The sequence below is a fragment of the Perognathus longimembris genome, chromosome 4 (genome assembly GCF_023159225.1).
Source record: "Perognathus longimembris pacificus isolate PPM17 chromosome 4, ASM2315922v1, whole genome shotgun sequence".
Lineage (NCBI taxonomy): Eukaryota > Metazoa > Chordata > Mammalia > Rodentia > Heteromyidae > Perognathus > Perognathus longimembris.
The window spans coordinates 39,695,019-39,714,660 of NC_063164.1; the positions used below are offsets into that span (position 1 = coordinate 39,695,019).

General features: G+C 33.7%; 1 protein-coding gene across 6 annotated transcripts in view; it reads left to right on the top strand.

The window, feature by feature from the left end:
- Calcrl (calcitonin receptor like receptor) overlaps positions 1 to 19,642 on the top strand; it is a 113,117-nt gene that overhangs the window by 59,919 nt on the left and 33,556 nt on the right. For 3 of the 6 annotated variants that reach the window (XM_048345121.1, XM_048345125.1, XM_048345124.1), the window contains 7 exons: positions 4,468 to 4,558; positions 4,737 to 4,827; positions 5,483 to 5,570; positions 8,269 to 8,422; positions 12,715 to 12,825; positions 12,922 to 13,034; positions 14,291 to 14,382. In XM_048345121.1, coding sequence (XP_048201078.1) covers positions 5,517 to 5,570; positions 8,269 to 8,422; positions 12,715 to 12,825; positions 12,922 to 13,034; positions 14,291 to 14,382 — 524 coding nt within the window. In that variant the 5' untranslated portion in view covers positions 4,468 to 4,558; positions 4,737 to 4,827; positions 5,483 to 5,516. Of the gene's footprint in view, positions 1 to 4,467; positions 4,559 to 4,719; positions 4,846 to 5,482; positions 5,571 to 8,268; positions 8,423 to 12,714; positions 12,826 to 12,921; positions 13,035 to 14,290; positions 14,383 to 19,642 lie in introns of all 6 variants that reach the window. The other 3 variants (XM_048345122.1, XM_048345126.1, XM_048345123.1) reach the window with 2 other exon arrangements.

A 19,642-nucleotide genomic window follows, 5' to 3' on the forward strand; every position in this document is an offset into this window, starting at 1 on the left:
TAGTAAAAATAATGTGAAATTTGCAAAAACAATTGTTATCCTGTTATCCTGGGTCTTGCTCAAGAAGAACTGAATAAAAATTTCTTAGAAGGAAATCGGGGCAATGGATTTTTTTTTGTTTTTGGGTTTTTTAGTTTCAGGGTGTGTGTGTGTGTGTGTGTGTGTGTGTGTGTGTGTGTGTGTGCGCACACACGCACACCAGTCCTGAAACTTGAATTCAGGACCTAGGCACTGTCCCTGGCCTTTTTTCTGAAGGATAGCACCCTACCATGGGAACCATACCTTTACTTCTACTTGGACAGAATTGTCTCATGGACTTTAATTCTTGGGTGAATTTGAACTTCAATCCTCAGATCTCAGCCTCTGCTAGGATTATAGGTATTATCTATGGCACCAAGTTTGTTGATTTACTGATTCTGAAAATTATTAATTTCCTTAGGAGGGTCAAATATACATAAATATATGTATTCATAATTCTACAATTAGATGAACTGTAGGTTCTACAATTTGATGAATTCATTGTATAAGTAATCTACATTCAAACACTCTGCATATACTGTCACTCTGCTAGGGTTTGGAGCTACAGAGATGAATATTGATGCCTGGCCTATTCTCACCATATTCACAATCTTAGTGTGAAAACTGTTAACAAAAGAAATCATTCTGTAATTATACAATATTTTAATAACTTACTGAGGGGTCTGGAACAGTGGTCATCTCTAAGAACAGGAAATTATGTTCTGCTTGGTATATACTTGATAATCACCTATAAAATGGTGTATGTATAAAATGGTGTATGTAGAGGCAGAGCATTGTGTGTTCATTGTCATCACAGGCCAGTGAAGATGATATATTCATGTTGTATCTCCACAAACTTGACATGATAAGAATTTCCTTTGTTATTTCGTAAATATGAAGAGTCCTAAGTTTTCTTCTAAAGGTTCTGACTCATTGGATCTTTGATGGAGTCTGAAAAAAAATGGAATCTAATATTTTCACAAGATCTCATTGTAATTAGGATGCACATGACCCATAAAAGCCTGCTTTGAGGGACACTGGCAATTTTTACATGATGTCATAAAGAATACCATATCGCTTGATATATCAGTAAGCATTACTAAGAATGGGAAGCTTCTTCATATTTTAGTTTCCTTAAAAGTGTGAGGTACATTCCCGGGTATGTTTGGCTAGGATATTAGAAATCTAAACTGTTATTCTTTTCTCCAAGACTCAGTAAGTAGTATTAATAGTTCTATCACAGAGACATGTTCTACAAAAAAAAAAAATGTATGATGAAGACAAAATAAAACATGGCCAGACCCTTGCACTTTGGCTTTTTAAAAAACTAATATAATCTATAAAAAGCTCTGTAGAATGAAGAAAGAAGTTTTCCTTTGTCACTCATGACTAGATTATTTGCCAGACTGGATTATTGGCCCTGAAGAAGAATGTCCAGCCCCTGTGTTTATTCAGGAGAAAACTAGTGTGTTTAGTATGCTTTAGTAATGTTGGGAAAATTGTACTGAAAGACTCCCATTTACTATTTATTTGGTATCTTCTCCAAACTAACAACTATTCTACTTTACAAGGTAACATGGATTTGTCAGTTTAAAAAAAAAAAGTTCTAAAAGAGATTCAAACTGTTTGGTTTAACAGCTTTAGTCAGATTAAATTAAATATACTTGATCAATAATAAAGTTGGAAGAAGTGAAATGTAGAAGAGAGAACAACTTGCAGAACTAGTCAGAGGAAGTATACCAAGAGATGATTACTAAAAATAAGAGCACAGTTAATATATTTCGTTGCCATTACATGTATGAATATGAAATGAAAAGTCAACCTTCATCTATATTTGCAATAGAATTATAAAAGAGTTAAGCATGACCCATCCATGACCAACTTAGAGAAACTTTGATGAAACTTTATTTAATTTCTCCATATAGCCCACTCATCCTATCTGTTTTCTCAAAGAGTAACTTTGATAGGTCCTTTGTAGAGTAGACAACATGAATGAATTGCATCATGCCCTTAGACATTGCTGAATCTCATGCAGAGTAGAAGTGTGAACTATGTGTTATATTATCATCCAGTCTTCTTGTTGTTTTGTTCTTGTTAAACCCAGGTCCATGAATTTTCTATGTGCTGCAGAAATGTGCTGCACAATGCAAAATACACCCTTGTTCCTACAAGTACATTTTCCAGACATCTAAGGAATGCACAAGGAAAGCTAGAAAAGAGGGATCATTTGCATTGACAAATATTTTTAGTTGACTAAAGTCCTCCTCAATTATTGTGGCCAGGATGTCTTAATAACCACCAGGACATATTTCACTAAGATATTTTGGAGCTCTGATTTTGAAATCTAATAGATAAGCAATAAAAATAACAGCAGAGTTGGGCAAAAGGTTTCTCAAATATGCTGGTTTTGGGAAACATCCAAATGTGATTTTTTAAAGAACTTTCCTTCTCAATGTTTTTTAGTCCATGTATATATTAAAGTTAATTTAGTCTTGAGTCGTGTATTTAATCAAACATGATTTGTGAGACCTATCTTATTTCCAAATAGAATATTTATTTATATTTTATTGGATAATTAATTATACTTACGGAATAAAAATTTTTAGTGTTTTAAATACAAAATGCTGATGTTTAAAATTTGACTTTACCTTTGAGTCCAAAATGTAATAAAGTAATATTTATTCAACATCCAAATAACCTATCTTAAACTCTAAGTTTCATCAGTTTACTTTTTAAAAAGTAGCTATGTTGATAAAGGGACTTTTCTCCCCAAATTTCATTTCCACTACTGATTCAAAGACTATCTTAGTTTTTAAATTAACAAAAATTAATAGTTATTATCAAAGCTCTTGATTGTGGCTTTAGTATCCTGAAACACTTCATTGGTTCATTCTACTAATTTATTCATAAATAACAATACTTATTAACTGTCAAATAACAAAGATTGAAAAGAGAATATCAAATATAATTTTGCCTAGAAAACCTATATCAACAAGGGAAAGGGGGAAAACTATGATAATACATTTTGATAAATAATTAAAATGATTCAAACAAAGTTAAATAATAGATAACTCAAAAGGCTTTTCATATTTCAAATTTATTTTTTAGATCTAATATTATTGTAAACATGATGTGCAGAGAGGTTACAATTACATACATAAGGTAGAGAGTAAATTTCTTGTCATACTTGTTTCCCCCCTCATTTTTCTCCCATCTTCCCTCCCCTAACCCCCTCACAGTTATACAGTTAATTTCCAACATATTGTCTTGTGAGTATCACTATTGCATTGATTTGTCTTTTATTTCAGATTTGCATAGATTAAAAAGATGTCCCAACCAATACAAATAAATGAAATGTAATATTTGTTACAAAATTATAACTAAATGGCATAAACAAATAGATATGTGGAAATAAAATGCTGGATGTTTAATCAGGTTGGGATATTTTGTGACTTTTTGGCTATTTCTACTATCAAATCAGATTCTCAGTATAAAATATCGTAAATGTAGAAATGTAAAAACTGCTACATGTGCATGTATATTAAGGTTCTAATTTTAAATCCTCCAAACTAATTTATTATAATCTGTCTCTATTTATACCACTAGATAAATGAGAAATTATTAAAGAAATAATAGAAAAAACAGTAGCAAATATTTTAATCAGGAGTATTCAATCAGAAAACAATTAGTTCTATCAAAAGAAATAAACCTGGGCTGGGAATATGGCCTGGTGGTAGAGTGCTTGCCTCATATACATGAAGCACTGGGTTCGATTCCTTAGCACCACATATATAGAAAAAGCCAGAAATAGTGCTGTGGCTCAAGTGGTAGAGTGCTAGCCTTGAGCAATAACAAGCTAGGGACAGTGCTCAGGCCCTGAATTCAAGCCCTAGGACCGGCAGAAAAAAAAAAAAAGAAAGACAAAGGAAGGAAGGAAGGAAGGAAGGAAGAAAGGAAGGAAGGAAGGAAGGAAGGAAGGAAGGAAACTTAATTAAAACTCCACTGAGATTAGAAAACAATATTTCTTTCTAAAAGCAATGTAATCTGAGTGTCAAATTATGCTGATATGAATATAAATATAGATACATTTACTTAAACTATAAATTCTTTAGAAAACATGTTCTAGTACCTCTATGAGCAAATGAAAATGTAAACAACGTAAAACACAAATGCTAAAATCCAATGATTTTTGGTGCAAAAACCACATATTCACTCTTAAATGCACACTTCTAATTCAGATACGTCATTACATATCTGCAGTTCATAACAATACATTTCCTACAATGAATACGCTATTATATACTACCAAGTATATTATAAGCAAGAATAGCTTCATAAAACATACTATAGTAGAAATAATTTCACGGATAAAAACTTCATGGTTTCAATTGAGGGAAATGTTAACCATTAATATAATGCTAAATTATTTTAATTCAATTAATATCTTAGGTCATGACCTCTGGAATTAAGAAATTCTTCAAGATAATGTTGAGTATGATCCAAGAGAAAATGTGATTTGAGTCTGGAGTCAACTGTGCATGTAAGTATTAGGAAATTAGATTTTCTTGTGGTGAAATGTAATTAAAAACTAAAACATGAACTCATTAATTATTCATTCACAGAAACTTTGGTTAATAGTTTCATATACTAAAGCTTAATTTTTGATATTTAAGGTTAATATAATGCTTTCTGACTTTGGAGGTTATATTTTTCTTCAGATTACCCTAGTACTAAAAATCCAGGATAGCTGATAGAAGAGAGCACATTATTTGGAAGATTGCTACAATTAACAGGAGAAATTGCTCCCAAGTGAGCCTGGCAAGAGTGGTGAGTGACACAGATTTTAAGAAATAATTCATGGTGTATTCTTGTTGTATGCGATAAAAATATCAAACAATAGGAAAGGATTTTTAAAGTGGTTATTATAGAATGTTTAGGTATATAATAAAAATCATGGCTAGTTTCCTAACAGAATTAAATCTAAGTTCATACGTCAGTGGTAAATATTTATTAAGGAATTTGTTGTCTCTGAGGAAAAATCGTTTTCATGTACAATGAAAATGAGTATTATAGTCAGTAGTTTTGCCATGACTGTTGTTATTTCTTACACATCTCACAGCATGTGTCTAAAAGTTTATAAGGAATAATCACTAAGAACTATACCCCAGAAAGGTCTGTCTTAGAATTAAGCTATTAGATGGTACCTGAGAAGCAATAATATCACTATTAGAAATGCTTTTTATTAGTTTATCTCTTGTAACCCAGCTTCAATCTAGCAGATGGTTTTGGAATCTCTCACTTGGTGCCCAGAAAAGAATTCATTTTCTGTAATGAAGAATTGTGAGTCAAATCCCTAAAATAAAATCATTGCATAGTAATAACACGAATTTTGTTTTAGACAGCAATCTACATTTATTTCAGCAATATTGATGCATTCCATTTCTTTCATTTTTTTCTATTGCAGTGTGATTCACACAGCGTATTTCATTTGGCCTCCAATGATGGAGAGAAAGTACATACTGTGTTTTCTATTTCTCTTGCCCTTTTTAATGGTAAGCATGAATTCTTCCAATTCATCTTCTACCCTATAATTATTTCTGTCCGACTTCCAAAGCACTTATAATGAATAAAGGTTAATAACCATGATACCAAAGTCATTAGTAGAAGCATAAATTAATTACACTTTATGTGCAATCAGTGTAGCAACTATTTACTTCTTTCAGCTCGGAAGCTGCTTTTAGTTTTATAACTGACCTCAGAAAAGCAGGTCTGGGGATTCGAGTGGGGAATTCAGTGGATATAAATGTACAAATCACCAAGGAAATTGATTTAAGTTTGGGAAAAAAATCATGGGATGGCGTTATATGTTATAGTCACACTTAGTAGATAAATATTTTAACCAGATGTAATTTCAGAGTTAGATTTATCTAGCAGAACTAGTCAATTGACTTTATTCAATCAAGTGAGAGACATACATTGATTGAAGGAAAGTTCAGAAGAATCCATTGCTTGAAATTAACTTATTCACCTATTTATTTAAATAAGCAGTCAATGGGGCTAAGTTCAGTGTGTGTGTGTGCGAGTGTGTGTGTATTCACATCCATGTGATCCTAGACCATGTATTGTTGGTATATGGACCAGCACTGGATGGTAAACAGAAGATAATCAACTCTCAGTTCCTTCCCTAAAGCAGTATCATGCATTTTAAAGTTTTTATTTATAGAAATTCTACTTTTTTAATATTTTTCTCTGCTTCAAGTGAAAATGGTGTCTATACTATTATTTCATTATATATAAAGTAAACTCAGAGACATAATCTCATGTAATTCTGTGCCAGCAAAAAATTTTCTGTAGTATTTCCAAAGAAACCTCATAAAGACACAAAGTAATTCAACAAATACACATACAGAGACATACAGACAGAGAGGGAGAGGGAGAGAGAAAAAGAGAGAGAGAGAGAGATTACATTCTCAAGTATGTAGAGACTATGTAGATTCCAAATTCTTCACTTCTCAGACATAATCATGGGTAGGTTGACTAGAACTTAGCAGGCAGGACTCCTATTTCCTCAATTATACCCCCCATCAAGCATGCCAGTGAGCTAGCTGCACAAGCCAGCATAGTTCCGCAAAGGCAATTTTGTAACAGACTACCAATCTGATTATTGCAATTTGAGGAACCATAACCTTTTGCTTTGAATTTTTTCAGGGACATTTTGTGAATCTGAATCTTTATTTCTAGAAGAATTTTTTTTTTTTTTCGCCAGTCCTGGGCCTTGAACTCAGAGCCTCAGCATTGTCCCTGGCTTCTTTTTGCTCAAGGCTAGCACTCTGCCACTTGAGCCCCAGTGCCACTTCTGGCTGTTTTTTTTTTTTTTCCTTCTATATATATATGTGGCTCTGAGGAATCTAACCCAGGGCTTCATGTGTATGAAGTGAGCACTCTTGTGACTAGGCCATATTCCCAGTTCACAATGAAATTTTTTTTTTTCTTTTTGCCAGTCTTGGAGCTCCTACTCAGGGCCTGAGCACTGTCCCTGCCTTCTTTTTGCTCAAGGCTAGCACTCTGCCACTTGAGCCAAAGCGTCACTTCTGTCCATTTTCTATATATGTGGTACTGGGGAATAATTTTTTAAAAGATAGTTTTCTATACTTTTCATAAATATTGTTTTGAGGTGAGGGAATAGAACACTCAACAGATGTGAGGCTCGGAATTGAATCCCCATTATTATAAGAGAGAGAGAGAGAAAGAGAGAGACAGAGACAGAGACAGAGACAGAGACAGAGACAGAGACAGAGAGAAGTAAATCCCCTATAAAGTACTATCTTACTGTTCTTAATCTCAATTCATTACTTGTGCATTACTACTGGACTCTCATGAATCTTTTCTAGGAAATCAAAATCAATCAACAAATGAGTTAATGATAATGGCCAGTAGATAATGCTAAAGCACAAGTGACAATCAAGGAATATTGTTGTTTTGACTTTACCAAATTTAGTTTCCTGTTAAAGAATAGAAAATCCTGAAGGGGAGGGAAAGGAACATTGAAAGAAAAAGGTTGATATGGGAGAGTTAATAGAATAACATGAAGTTAGCCAGACATGTTTACAAATGCTTCATATTACAAATCAGGAATGGAGCTGAAAATAGTACTCGTCAGTTGGAAGAATGTATTTATTCACAATTGTTCAAAAATCTTTATGGTATGTGAGCATTCAGTAAAATGTCTATCAACTGAAATTTCCATTTATCTTATTTTCAAAGTATGATGATCATTGACAATAAACTTTAAATATTTTCCCATGACAGGTATATTCTTTTTTTAACTTCATGCTATTTTATATGATTTTTATAATAAGAAAGCAGAAGCTTGGAGGTGGGGTTAGAGTAAATATCTTACTCATGCTTTCAGAGCAGATAAAATGAAGAGGGGATTATAAATACAGCTCAGCTTGGATTTCAGAATATATGTTTAGGTTGCCCTATAACCAGTTACCACAGACTTCTAAACTTTAGCTCTACCCCCACCCCCCAACTCAGCCATTAGTAACAATTTGATACCTGTTGAAACTGGACTCATTAGGCGTATTTATATCATGGAAACTGTCTTATATTAAATATAAGGTTTCTTTCCTCCCCAGACTCAGTTTGCCATTCAGCACTTCACTACATTTGCTATTACAATGTGACAGACTGTGTCTTGACCAACATTTTCATAATCCTAAAGCTGATGTTGTTTTCATCCCTTAGACTCTAGTTACAGCAGAACCAGAAGAAGAAGAAGAAGAAGAAGAAGAAGACCCTGATGACTTAATTCAGTTGGGGGTTACTAGGAATAAAATCATGACTGCACAATACGAATGTTACCAAAAAATTATGCAGGACCCTATTCAACAAACAGAAGGTAACCACAATTTAACTTCAGATGCAATTAATATATACTTAATAATCAGTACTTCATTTTATCAGTATGGGTTTCTTTTAGGTCTTACAAAAATGAGTAGTTGCTGTCCTGCTTTATTCATTTCTGAATAACATTTTATGACAATTCATCTTGCTCTCTTTTAAAAAAAAATCTGCTGGTAGCTTTGGTATGGCCTTATTTGTGGTTATTTGGGTTAATGTCCTGGAGTGGGGTTGCTGGATCATAGGGGAGCAATATGTTTAGTCTTTTGAGAAGCCTCCATACTGCTTTCAGAACGGTTGAACAAGTTTATACTCCCACCAAGAGTGTAGCAAACTTTTGACTACATCCCTGCCAGCATCTGTTATTATGTTTTTTTTTTACAATGGCCATTCTATCTGGAGTGAGGTGGAATTTCAGTGTTGTTTTGATTTGCATTTCTTCTATGGCCAAAGATGTTCAGCATTTCTTCATGTATCTATAAGCCATTATTATTTCTTCTTAGAGAAGTCTCTTTTTAAGTCTTTAGCCCATTTATTATTTCTCTGATGATCTTTTGAAGATGTTAATTTTTTAAGTCAGTATTATTACCAGAGCTAAGATATGGAGTCAACCCAGATGCCCCTCAGTATTATGTATGACCTCTCTGCCTCCATCAGAAAGAATGACATTCCTCCATTCATAAGGAAATAGAAAGATTTGGAAAAAATCATATTAAGTGAAGTAGGCCAGGCCCAAGAAACATAGGCTTCATGGTTTCCCTCAGTTGTAATAACTAGAAAATGTCTAGGATATTCTTAGCAGAGGATCACAATGGCTCAACAGTGGTGTGGATATGAACATATAAAATAATGCTTATCAAAAATTATACTAAGTGTAGTGACCCAGACCCAAAGAAATAAGGACTCTATGGTTTCCCTCATAGGGAATAATTAGCACAGGTTTAGGCTAGTCACAGCAGAGGATCACAAGAGCCCAATAGCTATGCCCTTATGAAAACTTAAGATGATGCTAAGTGAAATGAACTCCATGTTATGGAAACAAGTGTTATATAATTGTTGTAATTACTTTCAACATGCCATGTGAAAGCCTAGCTTCTTTTGTTGATGATCCTCTTGTATCCCCTTCCTGTGGTTGTCCCCGTGCCATCAATGCATCTCATCTGAGTACGCTGGATACTGTATATACTGGTATTAGAACTAGGGAAGTGAAAGGGAATATCAGAATCAAAAGACAATAGATAAAAAGACAAAGGACTCCAAAAGCAATACTTGCAAAACCATTTGGTGTAAAGCAACTGAACAACTCAAGGGGAATGAAGGAAGAGGTAACAAATAGTACAAGAAATGTACCGTTGGCCTTTCGTACGAAACTGTAACCCTTCTGTACATCACTTTGACAAAAATAAGTAATTATTGAAAAGAATAAAAATAAAAGTGCTCGCCTCGTATACCTAAAGCCCTTGGTTCGATTCCTCAGCACCACATAAATAGAAAAAGCCGGAAGTGGCACTGTGGCTCAAGTGGTAGAGTGCTAGCCTTGAGCAAAAGGAAGCCAAGTACAGTGCTCAGGCCCTGACTTCAAGCCCCAGGACTGATAAAATTAAATAAATAAATAAAATATTTAAAAAATTGAACTCAAAGAAATGGAAGCAGGATTAAAAAAAAACTACTGTTTACAGTCCTTTTTTCTTTCATTCTTTTCCCATTGTTTTATTTCCTGTTATCAGTAATTTTGATTTTTGTACCTTTGTCTTGTATATAAGTTTATCTAATTTAGGGAAGGGAAAGGATAGCATAGGAAGAGTAAGACAAAGAATGAACCAATGTAACAGTGAGATTCACTAGAAACTATGTTGGAAATAAATTTTACAACTTGGGGAAAAAGGGGTAATGAGGGGGAAAGTTGGAGAAAATGAGGGAGGTGGTAATGTCATTCAAGAAGAAATATACTCCTCACCTTTCTTATGTAACTGTACCCTCTGTGTACCACATTTACAATAAAATTGAAATAAATAAATCTGCTGGGCACTGGTGGCACATTCCTGTAATCCTAGCTACTTTGGAGGCTGAAATCTGAGGATCATGATTTGAAGCTGTGAGAATTTTATCTCTAGAAAAGCCAGAAGTAGATCTGTGACTTAAGTGGTTGAGAGCTATCCTTGGGCAAAAGAAGCTCAGGAACAGCTCAGGCCCTGAGTTCAAACCCCAGGACTAGAATAGACAAAAAAAAAAAAAATCGAATAAAAGTGTGTGATGCAGTGACCTTTTTAGAATCATCCCTTTCTATGATGCAACAATATTCAAAATATCAAATCAGAATTATTGTTAGTGTAAGGCATATCTCAAGTTGATTCTAGGAAGATTGAACTATAGTATGTGATTTGTAATTTTTGCTTGGTAATCTGTTAGTAGGAACTCAAATATACTTAATATCTCTTTCATTATTATTATTTTCAAAATTTATAGACAAAGAAATATATTTTCATAATATCCACACTATATAATACAATTATTTCTTGGCAAGGCTAATGAATCCAAGTGTTTCTGTTCCCTAAATTATTCATTTGATAACATTGGTGGAGGATCCGCCAACCACCAAACATCCTTATAGGTTTTGTAGATATAAAGATAGGTAGCAAAAATAGTTGCAATAATTATTAAAAAGAGAAGGAGGTTGCATGTTTTATTTGGGAGACTTAAATAGAGAATAAGCTTAAGAATAAAAAGGCAATATAGTTTTTCCTGCAAACCTTACAATGAAACAAACTATACTGTAGACTTTTTAGATAATTCCATTCTTTAAAACAATCAAAAGAAAACAAATATCTTAGAATTTGAAAAAAAAAACTCATGTTACAACATACTGAACATAAATGAAATGCAAAAGGTAGAACATCAATATTTTTCAAAATAAATTTGCTTATAAAAATAAAAGCTGCATTTTATATTGAAAATCTTTTAGATTTAATTTGAAAGAACACTATGCACGCATACATACATATAAGTAAAATATTCTTTGGTCAGTCACAAAGTAATTTTATTTTACAAACTATTTAATTGCTTGTCACAGGAGAGAAAACTATGATTATCCACAGTATTATTTTTTAAGAAGTAATCATTTAGATTTTCAAGCCATAGAACTTACTGCTTTCAGGAGCATAAAATAATGCCAAGATTTAATTAGTATATGTCTAGGATAGTCCTGGTAGAGGATAACAGTAGCACAATAGGTTATGTACACATGACCATATAAAATTACACTAATTGAAATGAACTCCAAAATACGGAAACAAAAAAATAAAATGAATAAATGTGTAATATGTAAAATGAATAAATGTAGTATTCTATACCAATATCAGGCAAAAGATAAAATTACTTCCCTTGATTATAGAATAACATTAGAATTGAATTAATATCTCTATGAGTAAAATATTCGACACATATAGGGTAAGAGGATCATTTTCTTCAGGATGAAGAAAAAATGTGATTTTTTTTCCCCCAAGTCCTGACTTGGGTACACTGAGTATTGTATGTACATTTATCAGAAGTAGGGAAGGGGAACCCCAAAATGGAGAGACAAAGGGTAAAAGACAAACCAATGCAACAGCAATATTTACAAGACAATATGCTGTAAACCTACTGTACATCTCAGGGGATGGTGGGGAGGAAATGGGGAGGGGGGAAGGTGGGAGAAAAATGAAGGAGGAGGTAAAAATTTTGATAAGAAATGTACTCACTGCCTTAGGTATATAACTATAACTCCTCTGTACATTACTTTGACAATACAAAAAACTTTTGCAAATTAAAAAAAAGAAAGAAAAATGTGTTTATTTAACTTTGAAAAGAAAGGAAGAGTTAGAATTGGAAGTAGAGTCCTATGTAAGTATTTTTCATAGTTAAAATGGTGAGATAGCAATATTGAACTCTTATTTAATGGTTTGCTTCAAAAATAGTAAGAATTTCCCCCGTGAAAGCAGTTTCTAAAATAAAACCTAATCTAGACCCTACTTCCTGGTCAGGGACAACCAGCAAAGACAATTTGATTTATTAAATAAATATCTATCTGTGAGTAATCAAATTAAATTTAAACCTTCAGAGCTATTTGAAAACTTGATTCAAGAACCAGTTTGTGTAATAATTGCTGGATGGGATTACCAAGTAAATACAGTGGTTTTACTTCATTTTTCAGTCAAAGGCTTTATTTCACATCCATAAGAAACTTTTGTTGAGACTTTATGTCTTCCTGTGTAACTTGAGTTGGTCCTCCCTTATTTTCATTTACTTTTTTAGGGCTTTACTGCAACAGGACCTGGGATGGATGGCTGTGCTGGAATGATGTTGCAGCCGGAACAGAATCAATGCAACACTGCCCTGATTACTTCCAGGACTTTGATCCTTCAGGTGAAAGCAGAAATTTACATGAATCTACTTAACAGTTATTTAGTAAACACTGGCCAGTTAAATTCTTGTTTCCTTTTTTTCTATTACATTATAAAGAAAAAGTTACAAAGATATGTGATCAAGATGGAAACTGGTTTAGACACCCAGCAAGCAACAGAACTTGGACAAATTATACCCAGTGTAATATTAATACACATGAGAAAGTGAAGGTAGGTATACTCACTAATTGAAAATTAATTCACACTATCTACTTAAACAGTAAATTGTCTGATAGAGCACTGGAAAGTATTCAGTCAGTGTTCCATTCCATTATAAAACCAACTCCTAATGTAATTGGGAAAGATCAATAAAAAATTTTGTGGAAATAATTATTATTGATTCTGTCATGATGAGAACAGGCCATCCTGTTGGGTAATACTTATTTACAAGTCTATTTGTCAGTAATGGGGTTTCAAATTTTCCAGAGAAAACATAACTTAATTTTTAAAAAAATGAGAAAACTTTCATTTGTGGTGGAATTCTAGACTACTTCAGAAATTGTGCTTAAGTAAACAGGACAAGCCCAGCAGGGTTTAGACCTCACCATCTGCCCCTCAGCAGACGACTTGCATTCCAACTGTCTGTTAGGCCACACTCATGTTTCTACTTTGCACATGAGCATCAAAGTCAAGGCTAATTATCTTTGTCAAAATAATAAAGCTTGATAGAAAACGCCTGCATGCATTTGCATTTGTGAGCCTTGTTATCTGATTTCCTTTCTCTGCTCCTTAGTCCTCCCAAATCCAAAATACGCTAACAATGAATTTCTCTCACAGATTTTTAGAAGAATTTCTGAGAAAACAGAAGACTGATGTATAGTAAATATTCCATAACTGCATACCAGTTACTTTGTTATTGATAAGCCATATATTCCCTGTGTATTCCTAGAAGTGTTTAAGAGAATTATAAAAATATTATATGGCATGATAGGTTTAAAATAAATAGAAAAAGTTCAAGACCAGAATAAAGTAAAAGCAAGTTTGTGCAGATCACATACTCTTATGAATTGTCTCATTAAAATTTGTCTATGAGCCTTTATGAAGTGAAGAAGATGAACCCAATTGGGAAAAATATTAATACAGAATATACTTTTGAAAAGACAAAATCACCAACTAGCACTTGATTTAAAATATAAACGATTATTATTATAATCTATATAACATCAATCAGTAAATGTATTACTTCATAGGTTTAATGAGACCTCTAAGTTCTTAAATGAAATGGCACATAATTGTTCATTTTGAGCAATTATTTGACCAGTTTACATAGATATTCTTTACTTTAGCTACATTCAAGTATTTCTTGGTTTGGAAGTAAATCATTGTAATGTTATCTGAATAACATGTTTTAAAAATAGGATTTATACTACATACATATAGGGCTCTCAATATGTAGATGTACTGATATGACTCAATATTTTTTATAGACTGCCCTGAATTTGTTTTACCTGACAATAATTGGACATGGTTTATCTATTGCATCACTGCTCATCTCCCTAGGCATATTCTTCTATTTCAAGTAAGTGAATGGAATTTGTTTTTAATTGCCTACTGTTTCTGGGAACTATGTATGGGCCACATGCATGTATGTGTCATATGCTGACAAAATGTACAAAGTATAGATGATTTAAAACACAATAAGCTGAAAGTTTAAAATAAATTTATTTTTTCTAGTCTTGGGGCTTGAACTCAGAGACTAAGCACTGTCCCAAGACTAGTGCTTTACAACTTGAGCTACAGCTCCTTTTCTGGCCTTCTCTTGAGTAGTTTGTTGGAGATCTGAGTCTCACAAACTTTTCCTGCACAACCTGGCTTTGAAACACAATCCTCCAGTTTCAGCCCCTGAGTAGCTAGGATTACAGGTGTGAGCCTCTGCTGCTCAGCTAAGTTGAAATATTTTAAATTTAGCTTTGTAAAATATTTGAAGAGACTAGAATAACTTATCCCTAATTTTACAAAGTTAGTAATCACAAAAATGAGCTAGATCATAAGCTAGGTCATAAGATAGAAGTTACAGTCATATACACCTAGTTATGTTTTGCTCTAGGAACTGTTAAGTATTATAGACCTTCTTAGTGTTGAAATTCCTAGTCAATTTAAGTATTAATAGTCACCTATAGGACCTAGAATTTCATGAGACTAAGGGTATTTAATAATTTATTGAAAATACAATTTATCTATCTACCTATCTATCTGGTTATCTTTTCTCAGTTTGTAGGTTAAATTATACTTCAAATTTACTTGAAGTTTAATCAGTTTTTGGCAGAGGAGGCTGATTCAGCTACACTTTTTTGATTGATTCCATCAACAAGTGATTTCATACCCTTACAACGATGACTGAGTAAATTAGCCTTAAAAATAGCATAAGAAGTAAACCTTAAGTTTTGGAAGACTCATAAATCTTATTAGAGAAAAAGTTACAAGTTTTAAACATTCCAAACTTAAAGGGAAAATGCAACTCTTAAACACTTCAGTGCAAAATATACAGCAATCCCACTACGGTATAGCATATATACTCAGAGGAAATGAAATGGGTATGTTGAAGAGCAGTTTGCAACATTATAATTTTTCATTAAAAAACTATTCAGAATAGTCAAGAGATACAAACAAATGTTCATCCATGGATGAATGGATGAAGAAAATGTAGTGTGTGTGCACTATGAAATACCACTCAGCCATAATGAAAAAGTTAAATCTTGTCATCATAAGAAAATGGATATTACTGGGGATCATTATATTGATTTAAATAAGCTAGCAACAGAAAGACAAGAACCACATAGGGAATTGAAGTAAACACTTATCTCATGGAAGCTAAGAGTAAAATGTAGGTTTCCAGAGCTTAGGAGAGTAAAAGAGTACAGACATGGAGAAAAGTTGATGAAGGAGAACCACATTAGAATTAGGTGTGTAATGGTACAGTGAGTGATTGTGTATGATAATTTACTGTACAACCCAAAAGGAACGGATTTGGAAAGTTTTTATTATAAAGATGTGAAAAATATTTGAGGAAATAAGTTTAAGCATTAAATATATACACAGATGAAAACATTGCACAGTATATTGTATAAGTTTTATCATTTTATGCCTTAGTTGAAGTAAATATTTTAAAAAACCTAGGAAGGTAGTGTTGTAAAGCAAGATTTAGCAGTGTGCTGATGTCTCATGCCTATAATCCCAGCTACTCAGGAGGCTGAGGATCACAACTCAAAGCCAGCTGTGGCAGAAAAGTCCATAAGACTCTTATATTCTATAACCTGCATATAGAAAGCCAGAAGTGGTGCCATGGGTCAAGTGGTAGAGCACTACTAGCCTTGAATACAGAGAGGCTCAGAGACAGAGCCCAAGCCCTGAGTACAAGCACCAGGACCAGCAAAAAGAAAAAAAAAAAAAAAGAAAAGAGAAAGAATTAAAAGATTTGTTATTAAATTTGCAATAATTTTAAAAATCCAAACAATATGTATTGCTAATTTCTAAATATAAATAAATAATTAAAAAGCCATTCTAGGGCTTGCACTTGGGTCCTCATTCTTTCAAGCTGGTACTCTACCACTAGATTCACGATTCTAGTCTAGTACATTGCTAGGTAATTGCAGGTAAAGGCTTAAGAATTTTTCTACCTTAGCTGGCTTTGAACCTCAATCCTTAGATCTTAGCTTTCTGAGTAGCTAGGATTACAGGTATGAGACAATGGTGCCAGAGTGTTGGTAGCACCTTACCAACTAATTGTGTATGTTTTCTTGTTTCTCAATATTCTTTTATTTTAGCTTTAATTTTAGTATATAAATTATAATGAAGGTCTTATATGTCACTTACATTTCACTAAATGTCAGGGTCTTATATGTAAAGACAACTATCAAAGTGGCTAAGTCACAGGGCACACTAAGTATACAAATATTAAATAGGCTCTACTTTAGAACAGTAACATTTCTTCCATCTGTTCAGCTTGTTTAAAAAGAATGAAATGGGCATTTTCAACCATAACTTCCCCCATATTTTGCAATACTTTTTTAGGCTGTATTCCAGAGATTTGGAATTTCTTGGTCAAAGGACATATATCTTTTTATGGTTCTTGAAATACATCATCTCAAAAGTATCTTAAAATCAACTTGTTCAAAACAAATTCTTAGCTACCACTGCCTCCAAATCTAAGACAGTGTGGTAGATCTTCACTGATGACAATACCAGAAATCACGTATATTTCTAGGAACCTTGTGAATAATCTGTGCTTCTCTCCTCTCCCCCTCCTCTCCCTTCTCTTTTGCTCCCTTCCCCTCCCTCCCTTCTCCTCTCTTCTCCTCTCCTCTCCTCCCCTCTCCTCCCCTCTCCTTTCTTCTCCTCTCCTCTCCTCTCCCCTTCTCTATCTCCTCTCCTCTCCTCTCCTCTCCTCTCCTCTCCTCTCTTCTCTCCTCTCTTCCCTCCCCTCCCCTCCCCCCCTCCCCCCCTCCTCTCCTCTCCTTTCTCTTCTCCTCTTTCCTCTCCTCTCCCCCTCTCTCTCCTCTCCTCTCCTCTCCTCTCCTCTCCTCTCCTCTCCCCTCCCCTCCGCTCCCTTCCCCTCCCTTCTCCTCTCTTCTCTCCTTCTCTTCTGTAATTCTGTTACACTTTAAAGCCCTCCAATCTATCCAGTTTTCATCACCTCTAATGTCACCATCACTACATTTGCCCTATAACCTATCTATCCTTAATAAAATCTACTTGTCAATTCTAAATACTGATTCTAGAATATCATTGCAAAAATGTGGATCAAATATAGATGATGTTTTGTCATTCTTTAAAATTTGCAATTTTCTACTCGAATTCATATAAAATAAAAAAATTAACACACTCTCTTTTCTTTACCTCTTTCCCACACAACTTAAATTTTTGAAATACCTGTCACCATCATCTTCTCTGTGAAGTCTTGCTGATTTATTTTTTTTTATTTTTTTTTTGGCCAGTCCTGGGGCTTGGACTCAGGGCCTGAGCACTGTCCCTGGCTTCTTCCTGCTCAAGGCTAGCACTCTGCCACTTGAGCCACAGCGCCACTTCTGGCCATTTTCTGTATATGTGGTGCTGGGGAATCGAACCCAGGGCCTCATGTATATGAGGCAAGCACTCTTGCCACTAGGCCATATCCCCAGCCCCTTGTTGATTTCTTTATTGCAGTATCTTTTAAATGGCAATTAATTACAGTGGACATGTGGTAAAATTTTAAGACCATTTGGGAACTATCTCTGCAAATTAAAAGTAATTACAGCTGAGGATCCTCAGATTAACTGTATCTTTTTCATTTGCAAGCATATTAATTTTCTAAGCAGTTGAAGTTAAGAAGTATGCAATTACATTGTATGCTAAAACAAGCAGTTAGAAAGAGAATATTGATTGGCTAGAATTCTCGGTGATATGTCTCAAAATGAGTTTGAATTAAAAGCAAAGATGAAAGTGAAGTCCTGGCTATTTCCATAAAAGGAAAATGCAAAATTAACAAGGCTTCTTCATGTGAAAGAACCTAAGATTTACGAGCATATATGGTTACTGTGAGGGAATGAGGAAATGTTGGGTCTGTGGATAATAATAATGCTATAAAGCAAACCACATAAACAAATGTAGAGCATTCCAGTCTAAATTTCTAATCAAACCACCCACATTGGAAGAAGACTCCCTGTGTCAGAAGGAATAGCTTTTCAGGGTGGTGAAGCTTCAGATATAATTAGCCTGTTATTTAGAAGGACAGCAATTTTTTAAGAAAAAGACATTTTATGCAAAACATGTATTTGCTAGTTTCTAAAATTTCACTTCTTTAGAAGAACATACTACAGAATCAAAAACCTTGGTAAAGCAAAATGATATCTTACCAACATAAGAACTTTGATTCTTGACTTATGCATAAACTTTTTTAGAAGTGTATAAATAATTACTGTTGATATTTAGAGTTTCAACTGAAAGTATATTTGACTGTGCATTCTGTGAAGTGAAATAAAATGAAATAGGAATCTTCTAATGATGAGCTAGTCCAACAGGCATGTTCTGGAATTCCAACCTGACTTAATCCCAGTAGGGAGCATAACAGTGATCAAAAGCTAAGAATATATATTTAATCTTATTATCTTCATTTATACATAGTATGCACTTAGCCTAATACATCTCCAAAGTAAACTTAGATTTTTTAAAAGAGAGGGCTGAGAATATGGCTTAGTGGTAGAGTGCTTGCCTAGTATGAACGAAGCCTTGTTTTAATTCCTCAGTACCACATAAACAGAAAAAAAAAATAGAAGTGGAGATGTGGCTCAAGAGGTATAGTGTTGGCTTTGAGCAAAACTTAAGCCCAGGACAGTGCCTAAGTCCAAGCCCCAGGACTGGCAAAAATAAGTATGATTTAAAAAGAGAGCCATAATGTTTGAAAACTCCTGGGCAAACTATGTTTTCACATTTCCTGACTTTCAGAGATTACTCAATAAATAATGTGGATTGCTAAATTTCTAGTTAAGTGCATCATTTTTGCACATAGACTATATTTAAGAAGTTTCTAAAATAATCCTTAATATTCATCCAAAATTATCCCTATAACATAGCAATGAAAGAATTTTTAAAGTATTATTTCAGAGATATGGAAACACAGAGGAAGGAAAGACTCAATCTGACTCATGAATTAGAAATGCCCAAGGCAAATAATCATTGAAACAAACACTTCAATGAAAGTAGAATTACATTATTATACTTACACCATAAATTTGTCACAAGGATTGAAACAGTAACAGTATTATCAGTGAGACACAGTGCTAATTAGTGTGCTGGGGTCAGAA